The 18,403-nt window shown below is 41.3% G+C and overlaps 1 protein-coding gene across 2 annotated transcripts in view; it reads right to left on the bottom strand.

Moving 5' to 3' along the window:
* bcas3 (BCAS3 microtubule associated cell migration factor) overlaps positions 1-18,403 on the bottom strand; it is a 1,223,934-nt gene that overhangs the window by 940,747 nt on the left and 264,784 nt on the right. For both annotated transcript variants that reach the window (XM_043718095.2, XM_043718097.2), the window contains exon 9: positions 8,594-8,670. In XM_043718095.2, coding sequence (XP_043574030.2) covers positions 8,594-8,670 — 77 coding nt within the window. The remainder of the gene's footprint in view (positions 1-8,593; positions 8,671-18,403) is intronic.

Below are 18,403 nucleotides of genomic sequence, written 5' to 3'. Positions count from 1 at the left end.
GACCTATGGCCACTTCCTTCAACAACTGGCTATGAGAAGTAAAACAAAGCAGCAGTTGAGACAGAAGTATCAGGTGTCATGAGTAGACACTGATGGCATAGCAGGAGATGAAAAAATGCTTAACGCAACAGAAGTATATATTTTAAGCTAGTTCAAATTAAGTGGGTTAATAGTTGTGCCAAAAAAGAAGAGAGAAGAATTTTAAGTGAACACTTCTGCATTCTGAAAACCCACAATATGACTTTAGGGACAGGACTTATTTACTTCTCTTTTATTGGTAACTGTGCCCATCAGTTGCCAATATTAGAAACAACTCGTCAAGAAAGCCTGAAGGAAAATCAGTTTCAGAATGCACTTGAGTGCACCTCCTTTGTGTTTATTCACAGGATACCACATCCATTTTAACTGCCCACACAAAGACAGATATAGAATTGAAACTTAAATATAGGTTAATACAATCCTAAAGGCATTGACTTTCAAAATAATCTACTTTGGTTAGTATGACAAAAAATGTTCAATCTGCTCTGCAGAAATACGACTGATATAACATCTGAAGTGAAGTGTGATGGGAGATCTGTTGATGGGCGATCAAATATATTTCCTCATTGGGAATGTGCGATGGAGTTTAAATTCTCCCCATTAATCTCCTGACTAAATAACAATAAATGTTTAAGTTGTACCACTGATTTACTCCTGCCATGAGAGAGCTAGCTGTCCTATGGGGAAACATTGAATTTCTGTTGCGGTAAGATTTTCTTCATCTCCTGCTGTACCATTAGTGTCTTCTCATTTAATCCGTTATATCTGTCTAAACTTGCTATTTTGTTTTACTTCTTATCGCCAGTTGTTGAAACAGGAGACCTGAAGTCAATCTTTATTCCATTTCAGATTTTTATTCACACTGTGAATTAAATAGATGGCACCTTGACTCTGGAATTTAGAAAAATGACAGCTGATCTTATTGAATCATGATTTGCTGCAGAAAATATCAAAATCAAGTCGAAGTTTTTGGTCACAAGTAAAATCTTTCTTGAGACATTAAGAGACACAATAAATAAATTTTATTCTGAAAATGCAATCTATTTTAACAAGCTTTGATATTTCACTAAATATTTCATTTTATTTAAACTCTTATTACAGACATTAGAAATTTCAGTGAATCAGAGAAAAGACAGATGAAAAAAATAAGTGGGAACCAGTGTGAGGGGATTATGGGATCCCAGCATCAGATTGCATAGTCAGAATGATAGTTTACTTAAACATTTATAGTTAAAATCTGAGGACACAGAAAGGTAATGGGAAAAGTGTGACAAAAGCTTACAACATTAGTAGAATTCCAGTGGTGTGAACTGGTGTGCAAAGAGGTAGGGAATTTTAATATCTGTTAATAATTAACAGATTACTAATTTGTCCATATATTTATTTGATACAATAACCTAATTTATGGCACTAAAACAGATGCTTCTGTCCAGTTGGCCATGTGGGTGTTTATTCTCTTAATTTATCGTAAACAATCTATTGTCATTTCAAAGATGCTTTCTTTCAGTCCTCAAAGTGTTAAAAAGTATATGGAAGCAGATTACAAAAATATTCATTGGCATTGCTTGCCAAATTTCTAAATAGCACTGGCCCTTGCGGTCAGTAAAACACCACTGACTTTGAACATGATGGACAGGCATGTGACCTGCACCAGACACTATAGCCTAATCCTTCCCAATGTGATTTCATCAAATATTAACCACCAAAGCCCATAAACAACTTTGGAAAATATTGCCAAAAAGCACCAAAGCAAGCAGTTTTCAACTGTTTCCAGAGCTAAATTTGACAACCTTCGCTTCTGGTGTTTAATATTCAGGAATAATAACAGGATTCAAATTTGGAATTTTCTAAGCCACTATTTTGGGCTCATGTTGGGGGATTTGAAATAATAATGATCTGTTTCTTGACACCAAAATAAAACTAATATCTTAGGTTTGTGGACAGATACAGTCAAGTAACTGGGTTATCTCTAGGAAAGGTAGGAGAGATAGGTAGGAGAGATAGGCAGGAGTCTCCTGCGGCTATCCCCATCACAAACAAGTTTTGGAAAATGTAGTAAGTGATGGACTCTCAGGGAAATGTAGTTGGGTGGGTGGGGGTGTTGGCAGTTGTTCGTGGTGGGACCCAAAGAGATAGTGAGAAAAGAGAAGTCTGAGGCTGGTACAGTTGAGAAGAGGAGCAAGACAAATAGTCAAGATAAAGAAGAACAAGGCGGAGAACAAAGTAAGACTGGTAAATTAAACTATATTTATGTCAATGCAAGAGGACTGATAGGTAAGACAGATCAATTCAGGACAGGGTTGGGAACATGGTACTGAGATTTCATTCCTATTAATGAAATATGGCTCAGGGAAGGGCAGGAATGGCAGCTTAATGTTCCAGAGTATAGATGCTATATAAAGGATAGAAAGTAGAGCAAAAGAGAAGGGGGAATGGTGTTATTGGTTAGGGATAACATTACAGCTGTACTAAGGAGGATAGTTCTGAGAGTATGTCTAGTGAAATTATTTGGGTGGAAATGAGAAATAAGAAAAGAATTCATAGTCAGCATGGTTTTGTGAAGGGCAGGTCGTGCCTCACAACCTTATTGAATTCTTTGAGAAGGTGACTAAGGAGGTGGACGAGGGGAAAGCGGTAGATGTGGTGTATATGGATTTTAGTAAGGCGTTTGATAAGGTTCCCCATGGTAGACTATTGCTAAAAATACGGAGGTATGGCATTGAGGGTGAGTTGGAGGTTTGGATTAGGAGTTGGCTGGCTGGAAGAAGACAGAGGGTAGTAGTTGATGGCAAAGGTTCATCTTGGAGTGCCGTCACTAGCGGTGTTCCGCAAGGATCTGTTTTGGGACCATTGCTGTTTGTCATTTTTATAAATGACCTGGAGGAGGGGTTAGAAGGTTGGGTGAGCAAGTTTGCGGATGATACGAAAGTCGGAGGAGTTGTAGACAGTGAGGAAGGATGTGGCAGGTTACAGCGGGATATAGATAAGCTGCAGAACTGGGCAGAAAGGTGGCAAATGGAGTTCAATGTAGCTAAGTGTGAGGTGATTCACTTTGGTAAGAGTAATAAAAAGATGGGGTACTGGGCTAATGGTCGGATACTTGGTAGTGTGGATGAGCAGAGAGATCTTGGTGTCCATGTACACAGATCTTTGAAAGTTGCCACCCAGGTAAATAGTGCGGTGAAGAAGGCATATGGCGTACTGGCTTTTATTGGTAGAGGAATTGAGTTCCGGAGTACTGAGGTCATGTTGCAGTTGTATAAGACTCTGGTGCGGCCGCATCTGGAGTATTGTGTGCAGTTTTGGTCGCCATACTATAGGAAGGATGTGGAGGCACTGGAACAGGTGCAGAGGACGTTTACCAGGATGTTGCCTGGTATGGTAGAAAGATCGTATGAGGAAAGGCTGAGGCACTTGGGGTTGTTTTCATTGGAGAAAAGAAGGTTTAGGGGTGACTTGATAGAGGTGTACAAGATGATTAGGGGTTTAGATAGGGTCGACAGTGAGAATCTTTTTCCACGGGTGGAGTCAGCTATTACAAGGGGGCATAGCTTTAAATTAAGGGGTGGTAGGTATAGGACAGATGTTAGGGGTAGGTTCTTTACTCAGCGAGTCGTGAGTTCATGGAATGCCCTGCCAGTAGCAGTGGTGGACTCTCCCTCATTATGGGCATTTAAGCGGGCATTGGATAGGCATATGGAGGATAGTGGGCTAGTGTAGGTTAGGTGGGCTTAGATCGGCGCAACATCGAGGGCCGAAGGGCCTGTACTGCGCTGTATTCTTCTATGTTCTATGTTCTATGTTAATTACCTCCTTGTTGGGATTCTACTATAGGTCACCCAAATAGTCAGCAAGAAATTGAGAAGCAAATTTGTAAGGAGATCTCAGACATCCATAAGAATAATAGAGTTCAAATGGTAGGGGATTTTAACTTTCCAAACATAGATTGGAACCACCACAGCGTTAAGGACTTGGATGTAGAGGAACTTGTTAAGTGTGTATATGAAAAATTTCTTATCTAGTACGTGGATGTACCTTCTAGAGAAGGGTCAAAAGGTGTGGTGCTGGGAAAGCACAGCCAGTCAGGCAGCATCCAAGGAGCAGGAGAGTCAACATTTTGAGCATAAGTTGTTCATCAGGAATGTGAAAAACCTTATCTTGGGAAATAAGGCAAGGCAAATGATTGAGATGTCAGTGGGGGAGCACTTTGGGGCCACTGATCATAATTCCAATGGTTTTAAAATAGTTATGGATCCAAAAGTCAAAGTTCTAAATTGGAGTAAGACAAATTTTGATGGTATTCGGCAAGAATGTTCAAAAGTTTATTGGGAGAGGTTATTCATGGGTAAAGGTGCAGTTGAAAAATGGGAGACCTTCAAAAATAAGATAATGAGAGTTCAGAGGGATTATATTCCTGTTAGCATGAAGGGCAAGGCTGGCAGGTGTAGGGAATGCTGGATAAAGATAAATTGAGGTTCTGGTCAAGAAAAAGGAGGCATAAGGCAGGTATAGACAGCTGGGATCGAGTGAATCTCTAGAGGAGCATAACAGCAATAGGAAATCAGAAAGGCAAAAAGGGGCCATTTGGCAAGTAGGATTAAGGAAAATCCAAAGAGATTCTACAAATACATTAAGGACAAAAGTGTAACTATGGAGAGAATACGGCCCCTTAAAGGTGAACAAGACTGCCTATGTGTGGACCAGCAGGAGATGGGTGAGATACTAAATGAGTATCACAGATCAGTACTTATTGTGGAGAAGGATATAGAAGTTGAATAATTTGAAGAAATAAATAGAGATATCTTGAAATGTGGCCATATTACAGAAACTAGACGTCTTCAAATGCATAAAGGTGGATAAATCCCCGGGACTTGGTCAGGTCTACCCCAGAGTTAGGGGGAAGATATAGAAGTGGTTGCTGAGATATATGTATCATCAATAGCCAAGGGTGAGGTGCTGAAAGACTAGAGGATGGCTAATGTGGTGCCATTATTTTAGAAAGGTGGTAAGGGAAGGCCAGGGAACTATAGATCGGTGATCCTGACGTCAGTGGTGGGTACGTTGGAGGGGATTCTGATGGACAGGATTTGGAAATGCTTTTGGAAATGTAAAAACTGATTCGGGATACTTAATCTGGTTTTGTGGTGGGAAATCATGTCTCATTTACTTGATTGAGTTTTTTGAAAAAGTGACAAAGTAGATGGATAAAAACAGAGCGGTGGACATGGTCCAAATGGATTTCAGCAAGGCGTTCAACAAGGTTTTGCATGGCAGACTGGTTAGCAAGGTTATGTCAAATGGAATCCAGGGAGAGCTAGTCATTTGGATACAAAATTGGCTTGTACATAGGAGACAGAGGGTGGTAATAGAGGGTTGCTTTTTGAACTTTTTGAGGCCTATGACCATCCGTGTGCTGTAAGCATCAGTGCTGGTCCACTGCTTTTTGTCATTTATCTAAATGATTTGGATGTGAACGTTGGAGGTACGGCTAGTAAGTTTGCAGATGGCATCAAAATTGGTGGTGTAGTGCACAGTGAAGAAGGTTATCTCAGAGCAAAATGGGACCTTGATCAGATGGGCAAATGGACCAAGGAGGGGCAATGGAGTTTAAATTTGATAAATGTTTGGAATTGCATTTTGGTAGGCAAATCAAGGCCTTATAACTGAACACTTAATGGTAGGGCCCTAGGGAGTGTTGCCAGACAAAGAGACCTTGGGGTGCATAGTTGTTTGAAAGTGGAGTCACAGGTAGGCATGGTAATGAAAAAGGCACTTTACTGCGCTTGCCTTCATTGGTCAGTGCATTAAGTATGGAGTTGGGATATCATGCTGCAGCTGTACAGGACATTGGTTAGGCCACTTCTGGAAATCTGCATTGAATTCTAGTCTCTCTGCTATTAGAAAAAATATTATACAAAAAAGATTCACAAGGATGTTGCCAGGGTTGGAAGGGTTGAGCTACTTGGAAAGGCTAAATAGGCTGAGATTATTTTCCCTGGAGTATCAGACGCTGAGGGATGATCTTATAAGGTTTATAAAATCATGAGGGGTGAGGATAGGGTGAATAGCAAAGGTCTTTTATTCCCAGAGCAGGGGTGCACAAAACTAGAGGGCATAGGTTTAAGGTGAGAGGAGAAAGATTTAAAAGGGACCTAAGGGGGAATGTTTTCATGCAGAGGATGGTCTACTTGAGGAAGTGGTGGAGGCTGGTACAATTACAACATTTAGAAGGCATCTAATGGGTACATGAGTAGGAAGCATTTAGAGGGATATGGGCCAAATGCTGGCAAATGGGACTGGATTAATTTAGGATATCTGGTTGGCATGGATGAGTTGGATTGAAGAGTCTGTTTCTGTGCTGTACATGTCAAGATTAGAGTGGTGCTAGAAAAGCACAGCAGGTCAGGCAGCATCTGAGGAGCAGGAAAGGTGACGTTTCGGACAAAAGCCTCCCGTGCTCCTGATAAAGGGCTTTTGCCCGAAACGTCGATTTTCCTGCTCCTCGGATGCTGCCTGACCAGCTGTGCTTTTCCAGCACCACTCTAATCTTGACTCTGATCTCCAGCATCTACAGTCCTCACTTTCACCTTCTGTGCTGTACATCTCGACTAGTCGTTAATTCTTATTGGCAGCTGAGATTGTGGACGCATTGGTTATCATATTCTAAAATTACCTGGATTCTGGAAAGGCTCCAGTGGATTGGAAAAATGGTAATGTAACCCCTGATCCTAAAAAGGAGTGGGGCAGAAAGTATGAAACTAAAGACCAATTAGTTTAATATTTGTCATTGAGAAATTATTTGGGAAGTAGTAACAGGACATTTGAAAATTCAAAAGCAATCCATCAGAGTCAGCATGATTTTATGAAGGGTAAATTGTGCTTGAATAATTTGCTCGAGTTCTTCAAAGCTGTAGTAAAAACTGGATAGTGGGGAGTCCTTTAGCGTATCTGGACTTCCAAAAAGCATTGGATAATGTGCCACATAAAAGTTTAACACAAGGTACGATCACATAGGTTCAGAGGTGATATATTAGCTTGAATACAGGATTCGCTAGCCAACAGAAAGTTGAGATAAATTTTTTTTTGGTGGGAAGCTGTAACTAGTGGGGTTACACAGGATTTGGTCCTCAGGCTCAACTAATTACAAGCTGTATTAAATACTTTGATGCAAGCTGTATTAAATACTTAGATGCAAGGAAATTTACAAGGAATATGGATAGGTTAGGTAAATGGACTAAAATCTGGCAGATAAAGGTTAACATGGATAAGTGTGAGGTTATCCATTTTGGTCAGAAGAATAAAAGGCAACTTATTATCTAAATGGAGAGTTAACTTCAAAATGCTTCAGTGCAGAGGGATCTCGGTGTCCTCATGCATGAGTTACAGAAAGCTCGCATACAGGTATAGCAGGTAATAAGGAGCACAAATGGAATTTTGGCATTTATTGCTGTAGAGAAAAAGTACAAAAGCAGGGAAATGTTGTTAAAATTCTACAAGGCATAAGTGAGACTGTATCTGAAGTACTGCACACACTTTTGTTCCCTTTGAAATCACTCGAGGCCAGATTCCTGTCATCAAGTCACGCTTAGTTTGCACATGCATACTACTTGATGCTGGTCTGGCTTCCTCAGAGCCAGCTCTCAGAGAACAGAACCTCTGACACTCCCGTTTATATCTGTCAGCCAGGGCTCCTTGGTCCAAATGAAGAGCCCAAATCAGGGAATTTATATTTTGAGATCCACCTGGATGACCTTGTTACAATCACTATACCCCCCTAATTGAGGAAGGATGTAATTGCAATGGAGGCAGTTCAGGGAATGGTCACAAGATTAATTGCAGAGATGAAAGGCTTGTCTTAAAAGTTGAGCAGTTTTGACCTATACTTGCTGGAGTTTAGAAGGATGAGAGGAGTTCTAATTGAGAAATATAATCTGCTAAAGGAATCTGACAAAGCAGAGCAAATGTTTCCCCTTGGTGGCAATCTAGAATGATAGTTTATAGTTTTAGGCTAAAGGGTGGCAGAGGCAAGGAGAAATTACTTATCTTAAGGGGTCATGGATCAGTAAATTCACTATCTCAGTATGGACACCTAGAGACTGAAATATTTTAAGAAGATAGACAGATTTTTAATTAGCAATGGTTTAAAGGGTTTGGGGAATGGGTTTGAAAAGTGGAGTTGATCAAATTAAGTGGTGATGTAGGCTCAAGGGGCTGAATTGCCCACTCCTACTCCTAGTTCTTGTGTTCTTATGTAGGGGGAATGTCTCAACTGTCTAAAGTGCCTCTCTCTAATGGAAAAAACTGCAACAATGATGGTGGCCATGTTTGGTGCAAGTAATCTCTTCACATTGTCCCTTATGATATTAAGAACCATCTGTAACACATAATGTGTTCACATCTGCAGTTCACAGAACATTTCTTCCATTGATAGCTAATAATAATCCAAAGCACATTAGTCTGTCAGTAACAATGGAATGCCAAAGGAGCAGAACTTCAAAGCATAATATTTACGAATGTTGTGATCTCTTTACGGTTATACAGTATTCATACATACTTGTGACGAAGAATTTTTTGGTGAAAGTACAGCTGTCGAAGGTAGCAATCTTTTCCTGTAACACAACTACCAAAACCCTGAGAAAGAAAATATAGAACAATCAGAAAATATTGCATATCCTATTTTCCCCACTGTAGCTGCAAGTGAATATTTCAGATGGAACATGGGTAACAGCATCTTCTGCATTCTGATTATATTCACTACAAGATGCAATTTTGAAAAACCTTGACTGTCGCACACAAATCATATCTGCATTTTAAACCAGTAATAAGGTTGCAATGGGTAAGGAGTGAGTTTCTTTCAAGCTGCTATAAATCAGTATTTATAAAAAGAGAAGTAATGTGATTGCCTTTGACAGATTGCTATATCATTATAGTTACGATATTTCAAACAAGACATTAAACTAAAGACCTGTGTCCCCATTTTGGAAAATGTGAAAAATTCTATGACAGTGTCAGAAGGATGTCAGGGGAGTTTGCCCCAGTATCCGAGTCAGCACTTATCCATCTATTAACATCAATAATAACAGATTAATGATCATTATTACATTACTGTAAACTTGTTGTGTGAAAATTGCCTTCTGTGTTTCCTACATTACAATAATCATTGCATTTCAAAAAATAGTTAACTATCTGTGAAACACTTTGATATTGTAAAGGTTATTACAGAATTGCAACATAATCTGTTTTCTCCCCACAATTGAGTGGGAAAAAAACATATTGAAGACATGATGAGAAAATATTTAGAAGAGCTAAATTAAGAAAATGACAACCAGACAGAAAACTGGTCTTGCAGGAATATTGGTTAGAATGGGTAAGATGACTTACTATCTAACAGAAGTCCAATGTCACAAACTTATTTTCTGTAAACATGAAGGATCGCAAATTAATATTGCAATTCTTCACACAAAGAATTCCCATTGTTAATTGAGCCTGAGATGAGACACTGCCACAAGCAGTGAGGAAGAAATATACAACAACCGTGTCTGCGTGGGTTTCCTCCGGATGCTCCGGTTTCCTCCCACAGTCCAAAAATGTGCAGGTTAGGTGAATTGGCCATGCTAAATTGCCCGTAGTGTTAGGTGCAGGGGTAAATGTAGGGGAATGGGTCTGGGTGGGTTGCGCTTCGGCAGGTCGGTATAGACTTGTTGGGCCGAAGGGCCTGTTTCCACACTGTAAGTAATCTAAATCGAAAAAGAGGATTGGTAGTATAGAATTTGAATTTTGCTGAAAAGATATGTCACCAAAGCTTTTCGCCCTGCACTCATCAGGATAAGGGGAATGGAATACAAAAGTGCAGACGTTTGCTAATTTGTAGCAAGTATTGGTTAGTCTACATCTTGTGTACTGTGCACAAGTTTTGTCTCAAGAAAAGTTGTAAATGTGCCAGAGGTAGTTCACAGAGGATTCACTCAACTGGGATGGGGGCTTTGTCTTACAAGGAAAGTTTGGACAGATTTGACCTGCATTTACTGGAGTTTAGATTAAAGACAATCTTACTGAAACATATAAGGTCTTCATGGTATTTGACAGGGTGAATGGGAAGGGAATATTTTCCAGAACAAGGGAACACAGTATAAAAATAAGGCAGTATCTATGTAAGACGTAGAGAGGAAAAAATGGTTTTCTCTCAGAGGGTGAAGAACCTTTGGAACAAAGGCAAAAAGGATCATTGAATATTTTAAAACAAAGATAGACTCTTGACTAACAAGAGAATCAAAGGATGCCTGGGTAGTAGAAAAATGGAGTTGAGGTGACAATCAAATCAGTCATGATCTTATTAAATATGCAGCAGGTTCTAAAAGACCGAATGGGCTATTCCTGCTCCTAATTCATATATGTATATGTTTAATAAGTACAAGATTCTGAATTTCAAACAACTGCAACAATTTACACTACAGGAAGAGACTGCTGATTCACTGGCAAGTCAAATTAGTTTAGCAAAGGTAACTAGAAATCTTGTAGTTGTCCTCTTGTGTTCAAATGAAAAACTACAGCAGAACTGACACATGAAGAGAAATTGGATCAATTAGGTCTATATTCACTGGTGTTTAAAAGAGTGGGTGGGGGAAAATCTCACAGAAATCCAAAAATTCTAACAGGACTAGACAGATTAAACACAAGAAGGACGTTCCCAATGACTGTGAATTCCAGAACTAGTTGTCATAATTTAAGGATAGTGTTGTAGACCAGACCAAATCCCTTCAAAATATATCAAGAAGATAGCCTAGACCCAAACTTCTTATTTCAATTAAAGGGAAGTGTAAGGCACTGAGTTCTGGATGTGACTCAATTGGCCCACCACTAGGCTTTAAGCAAAATGCAATTTATTCTTAAAGCATAGTTAAAATACAAACAAAAACTGGCATAACTTTAACTTTATCGAAATACTTGAAAAATACAACATCAGGTTATAGTCCAACAGGTTTATTGGGAAGTACTAGCTTTCATAGCGCTGCCCCTCCATCAGGTAGCTAGTGGAGCAGGATCATAAGACACAGAATTTATAACACAAGATCATAGTGTCATGCATCTGATATGATATATTGAACAAACCTAGATTGCTGTTAAGTGTTTCATCTTTTCAAATAGGTTGCAGGTTTTGATTCATTAATATGTAAAACCCAGAACTCCTTTCAAATCACATTCCTGAGATAACTTAAGGTGACATCTAAGCTCAGACAATTCATTAAAGGTGTGAGGTGTGTCTGCATTCCAATCTTGAGTCAGACTGGTTCTATTTCCAAAGTAGGAATTTATAAAATGTTGCATGGATTGACTTCCTGCATTGACTGCCTGCAGACTGTGTGCTTTTTAAGCAAAATAGAATGTATCTGTAAACACAATTCTGCAAATGCAAATTCACCCCATAGATTTGTGTGAGTGTGCATGCATGCATGTGAGGGAGAGAGTGTGTATGAGAAAGAGTGCAAGTGTGAGTGCGTGCATGTGTGAGTGTGACCGAGTATAAGACTGTGAGAGGGTGTGCGCTTGAGTGTGAGTGTGGGGGTGGATATGCACGTGTGGCTAAGAGACACAGTGTGTTTCAGGGTCTGCATGAATGTGTGAGTATGTAAGTGTGTGTGTGTATGTGTGTGTGTGTGTGCTAGTGTATGAGAGTGTATTGTGTAGCGGGGTCACCTGCAGTGTGACATGAACTCCAGGTCCCAGTTGAGGCCATCTTCATGGGTATTGAACTTGGCTATCAGCCTCTGCTCGGCTACTCCGCATTGTTGCATATCCCAAAGCTAAAGCGGTCAGGGGCATTCGTCCTCGGATCTTTGGGTGACTATCCTCCATGGCGGACTTCAGGATATGCACAAGACAGAGTGGCCAAGCAGAGGCTGATAGCTAAGTTTGATACACAAGAGCATAGCCTCAACCGGGACCTGAGGTTCATGTCACACAGCAGACTATACTCTGTCTATTCTCTCTATTGTCTCTCTGACACACTCACATGAGCACACACCCTTACACACTCTCACACTCCCGCAAATTCTCTCTCATACTCATGCTGTCTCTCAGACACACACACATACACCTCCCCCCGTCCCTCACAGGCACATATTCTGCCACACCCACACGCACACTCGACCAAGCATGCATGCTCACACTCTCTCTCTCTCCCTCTCACATGTACGCAGATACACACAAGTGTATGGGGTGAATTTGCACTTGCAGACACATTCTATTTTGCTCAAAAAGCACACAGTCTCCAGGCAGTCAATCCATGTAACATTTTATAAATTTCTACCTTCGAAATAGAACCAGTCTGACTCAAAATTGGAATACAGACAGACTCTAACCTCACACCGCTAATGCATTGTCTGAGCTGAGATGTCACTTTTTTTTAATAAAACCTTACTTTATCTCGGGAAAGTGACTTGAAAAGAGTTCTGGGATTTATGTATTAATGAACTGAAACCTGCAACCCATTCGAAAAGATGAAAGACATAACAGCAGTCTGGGTTTGTTGAATATATCGTATCACACTAAGATTTTGTGCTATAAATTCTGTGTCTTATGATCCTGCCCCACTAGCTACCTGATGAAAGAGCAGTGCTCTGAAAACTAGTATTTCCAAATAAACCTGTTGGACGATAACCTGGTGTTGTGTAATTTTTAACTTTGTCCACCCCAGTCCAACACCAGCACCTCCACATCATAAAATAACATACAATTTCACTACTAATCATCAACTGTTCCAATACAACAACATCTCCAAAAACATACCATTGGCAAAGGCAATGAGTGAATAAAATTTTAAAGTATGGCATAGCAACAGTCCAGTATTAGGTGTAGGCCCTTCAAATGTATTCAAGAAACTCTGGTTTGATGAGTGTAATTACAAAGAGATCTTGGTCAATTGGGTCAAGGGGCTGAGGAGTTGCAGATGGAGTTTAATTTGGATAAATGCAAAGTACTGCATTTTGATAAAACAAACAAGAGCAGGACTTATATGATTAGAAGTAGGACCTTGGGTATTGTTGCAGAACAGAGAGACCCAGGGGTTCTGGAACATAATTATTTGAGGTTTGTAACCTTATAGAAGTTTATAAAATCATGAGGGGTTATAGATGAGGTGAATGGCAAATGTCTTTTCCCTCTGGTGGGGGGATTTCAAGACTAGTGGGCAGACTTTCCAGGAGGAGCGGTTCCACCATAGAACACACCAGATGGCCTCCTTCTTTAGAGACCGCAATTTCCCTTCCCAAGTGGTTAAAGATGCCCTCCAACGCATCTCATCCACATCCCGCACCTCCGCCCTCAGACCCAACCCATCCAACCGCAACAAGGACAGAACGCCCCTGGTGCTCACCTTCCACCCTACCAACCTTCGCATAAACCAAATCATCCGCCGACATTTCCGGCACCTCCAAACAGACCCCACCACCAGGGATATATTTCCCTCCCCACCCCTCTCCGCCTTCCGCAAAGACCGTTCCCTCCGTGACTACCTGGTCAGGTCCACGCCCCCCTACGACCCACCCTCCCATCCTGGCACTTTCCCCTACCACCGCAGGAACTGTAAAACCTGCGCCCACACCTCCTCCCTCACCTCTATCCAAGGCCCCAAAGGAGCTTTCCACATCCATCAAAGTTTTACCTGCACATCCACTAATATCATCTATTGTATCCGTTGCTCCCGATGCGGTCTCCTCTACATTGGGGAGACTGGGCGCCTCCTAGCAGAGCGCTTTAGGGAACATCTCCGAGACACCCGCACCAATCAACCAAATCGCCCAGTGGCTCAACATTTCAACTCCCCCTCCCACTCTGCCGAGGATATGGAGGTGCTGGGCCTCCTCCACCGCCGCTCCCTCACCACCAGACGCCTGGAGGAAGAACGCCTCATCTTCCGCCTCGGAACACTTCAACCCCAGGGCATCAATGTGGATTTCAACAGTTTCCTCATTTCCCCTTCCCCCACCTCATCCTAGCTTCTAACCTCCAGAAACTCGATCCCCTGACTTGTCCGGACTTGTCCGACCTGCCCAGCTCCTTTTCCACCTATCCACTGCACCCTCTCCTCCCTGACCTATCACCTTCATCTCCTTCCCCACTGACCTATTGTACTCTATGCCACTCTCTCCCCACCCCCACCCTCCTCTAGCTTATCTCTCCACGCTTCAGGCTCTCTGCCTTTATTCCTGATGAAGGGCTTTTGCCCGAAACGTCGATTTTGCCTGTCCTCGGATGCTGCCTGAATTGCTGTGCTCTTCCAGCACCACTGATCCAGAGACTTTTAAATGAGAAGAGTAAGATTTTAAAAAAGACACAAGGGGCAACTTCTTTGTTAAACAGCAAGTAGTTCATGGGCGGAATGAAATTCCAGGGGAAATGGTGGATGCAGGTACAGTTACAATGTTTAAAAGACATCTGGCTAAGTATATAAATAAGAAATATTTGGAGGGATATGGGACAAGTGCAGGTAGATGGCACTAGTCTAGTTTGGGATGCCAGTTGGCGTGGACTGGTTGGACCGAAGGATCTGCTTCTGTGCTGTATGACACTATGACCCCATGACTCTATGAAACGATTATGTTTTCATTCAGAGTGTGGTAAGCCTGTGGAATTCTCTGTCACAGTAAGCAGTGGAATACAAGAGATTGAATGTTTTCAAGGATTTAGATATAGATCCTCGGCCTAAAGGGATCAAAGGATATGAGGAAATATCACAAACAGGATACTGAGTTCAGTGATCAGATATGATCTTATTGAATTGTCAAGCAGGGTTGATTGGCAGAATGGTCTACTTCTGCTTAATTTTCTACTTTTCTATGTTAAAATAGCAATTTTATTAATTCCTTTACAATTGCACTGGACATTTTTTTAAAAATTCATGGGATGTAACGGAGGAGGCAAAGCCAAATTGCTCAAGGAAGTTCTTGAACTGCTGCAGTCCATGTGCGGTCAGTAGATGCACCATGTCATTAGAGAGACTTAAATGCAGTAACATTGAAGGAACCACGATATATTTCCAAGTCAGAATGGTGTGGCTTGGAGAGGAGCTACCTAACTCCTAGGTGGAAGTGGTTGCAGGATTGGAGGTTGATGTCCAAGGATATTTGGTGAATTTCTGCAATGCACCTTGTGGATAGTACACACATTGCTACCGAGCATTAGTGATGGAGGGAGAGGATGTTTGTGGATGTGATGCCAATCAAGGGGACTGCTTTGTCCTGGATGGTGTAAAACTTCTTTGAATGTTGTTGGAGCTGCACTCATTCAGGCAGGTGGGGATTATTCCATCACAATCCAGACTTGTGCCTTGGAGATGGTGGACAGGCTTTGGGGAGTTGCATGGTGAGTTACATGCTGCAGTATTCCCAGCCTCTGACCTGCTGGTGTGGCCACTGTGTTTATTTGGCAAGTCCAGTTGAGTTTCTGGTCAATGATAATCTCCCACGATGTTGACATTGGAGGATTCGGTGATAATAACACTACAGAATGTCAAGAGGCTGTGGTTAGATCCTTTCTTATTGGAGATGGACATTGTCTGGCATTTATCTGGTGTAAATATTATTTGCCACTTGATTTTGTCCAAATCTTGTTGCATCTGGACTGCTTCGGTATCTGAGGATCGCAAATGGTCATAGAGTCATGTGGTGAACATTGTGTGATCATCCTTACTCCTAACATTATGATGGAGGAAATGTGAAGGTTGGACCTAGGACACTACCTGAGGAACTCCTGCAGGGATGTTCTGGATCTGAGATGACTGACCTCCAATAGCCACAACTATCTTCCTATGTGTCAGGTATGATTCCAACGACTGGTGAGTTTTCCCCAATAAAAGTTGATTTCAGTTTTGCTAAGCTTGGTCAGATGGTGTCCTTGATGTCAAGCGCTGCCATTCTCACCTCACCTCTAGATGTCAGCTCTTTTGTCCGTGTTTGAACCAAGGCTGTAACGAGACCAGGAACTGAGTGGCGCTGGCAGAACCTAAACTGGGTTTCACTGAGCTGGTTATTGCTGAGCAGAAGCTTGACAGCACTGTTGATGGCACCTTCCAGCACTTTACTGATGATCAATAATGGAAGAATGAGCTGTTAAATGTCTGGATTGGATTTGTCCTGCTTTTTGTGCATACGAATGGGTAACTTACCACATGTCAGTGTTGTAAGTGTATTGGAAGAGCTTGGTTAAGAACAGCAAGTTCTGGAGATCAAATGTTCAGTGCTACTGCCAGAATGTTGTCAGGACCCATAGACTTGGCAGTATCAAGTGCCTCCAAACATTTCTTGATATCACATGGAGTGAATCAAATTGGCTGAATTCTGATATCTATAATGCTAGGAACCATTGGAGGAGTCTGAGATGGATCGTCCACAAGATATTTCTGGCTAAAGATTGCTACAAAAGCTTCAGTTTTGTCTTACATTGATGTGTTGGGCTCTTCTATCATTGAGGATGAGGATATTTGTGGAGCAGCCTCCTCCAGCAAGTTATTCAATTGTCCATCACCATTGGTGACTGGATGTGGTAGGATTGCAGGACTTAGATCTATGGGATCATTTAGCTCTATGCATCACTTGCTGCTTATGGTATATGGCATGCAAGCAGTCCTTGTAGCCATACCAGGTTGACACCACATTTTTAGGTATGCCTAATGCTGCTCCTGGCATGACCTCCTGCACTCTCCATTGAACCACTCAAATTGATGGTAATGGTTGAATGGGGGCTATGTTGGGCCATAGGTTTTGCAGAATGTGCTACAGTACAATTCTGCTGCTGTTAATGGCCCCTCAGAGCATCATGGATGCCCAGTCTTGATTTGCAAAATCTGTTCAAAGTCTGTCCCATTTAGCATGAGTGATGGTGCCACAAAACATAGGTAGGGTATTCTCTATGTGAAGGCAGGACTTCACCCTTACAAGGATTATGCAGTGGTTACTCTTAGCCAGATTCAAACCCAAGTTCCCAGAACATTAGCTGATTTTTGGATTAATAGTGTAGCTATAGTACTAGATAATAATAATAATATAATAGATAATACCACTAGGCCTTCGCCTCCCGTACAGAGCTGTAACAAAGTATGACATAGCAGCAATCAACTATTGCACACATTCTCAGTAATGATCAACAATTCTGTACATCTTTTGATCTTTCCAATCTACCTTTCTCCCTTTTGCTATCATGCCAACTGATAGATTCAGAGCGCTTCCAATATCATAAATGCTGGTTTAGATAATAACTAAGTTTTAGCCAGTCATCTGACCACATTTTACAGGTCAATTATCTGCACACGCTCTGTGCTCACCTTTATTTTGTCCAATTGGTGATCCCTATACTTGACATGAACCTAACTACATTACATCATTATTTTGGAGTTACAGAGTATGTAAACTCGAAACATTAACTTTGTTTCTCTCTCCACAGATGCTGCCAGAAACTGTTTTTCCAGCCCTTTTATAATTTCATATTATTTCATCTATCTGTTTTCCCACTTTCATGCTCTTGACATTTTTTCTTAATTTTGGTTTCAAGAAATATCTTGAGTTGCTTGGTCTCTATTATCTCACCTACTCTCCTTCATTGTTGGCATCCTGGCGTTCTTGTTAATTTTCTAATTCTTCTGAATTCACTGTTGACCTGTCAACTCCTTCAGATGGACATAAGAAATTCCATGATACTATATTTAAAAATTGTAGTAAAGTTCTCCCAGTGTCCTGGCCACTATCTCTCCCTCATCCATCATTAAACAGATTGACATATTGCAAATTGCTTGCAAATTGGCTGCTGCATTTCCTACATTACAGTAGTCACTGTACTTCAAAGGTTCTTCACTGGCCGTGAAGAGCTCTGGGACTTCCTAGAGGGATTATATAAATGCAAGTTCTTTCTTTTGTTTATACAACACCAACGGAATTCCTCAACCTCTAGAACTGGCGTTTAAAACATATGGCTTACAGGCTTGAATTCAACCTGCTTAAATTTTCAATCCAGCCTGCAAAGTGATGTTCCAAATGCAGCTCAGTGGGGGAGGGGTGTTTGGGGATGGGGAAGACAAGATTCTTGCTCTTGTACGGATGCCAGGCCCTGAATGAGTCAATCTGGAGCAACACACTGGAAAGGCTAGAAGGAGTAGAAGTTACAGGCAGTGTGACCAAGGACGACTACAGTGTGAGGATGGGTATGGGTAAGCGTATTTGCAGCTTCCCAACTCCTCCTCAGCAATGTTAATCTCCAAATCTCCCAAAAGCTAAAACGTGGCAAAAGGAATAAAGGAGATTGGTAGAGGCAGACAAAGTTCAAACAGCAACTTTACTGAAAGCATTTCAAAAGTAATGGATTATGTTAAAAGTTA

The sequence above is a fragment of the Chiloscyllium plagiosum genome, unplaced genomic scaffold (genome assembly GCF_037043375.1).
Source record: "Chiloscyllium plagiosum isolate Xiang-an unplaced genomic scaffold, Cpla_swu_hap1 HiC_scaffold_31, whole genome shotgun sequence".
Lineage (NCBI taxonomy): Eukaryota > Metazoa > Chordata > Chondrichthyes > Orectolobiformes > Hemiscylliidae > Chiloscyllium > Chiloscyllium plagiosum.
The sequence above is the reverse complement of the archived record's forward strand: the minus strand, read 5'-3'. Positions and strand labels throughout refer to the sequence as shown.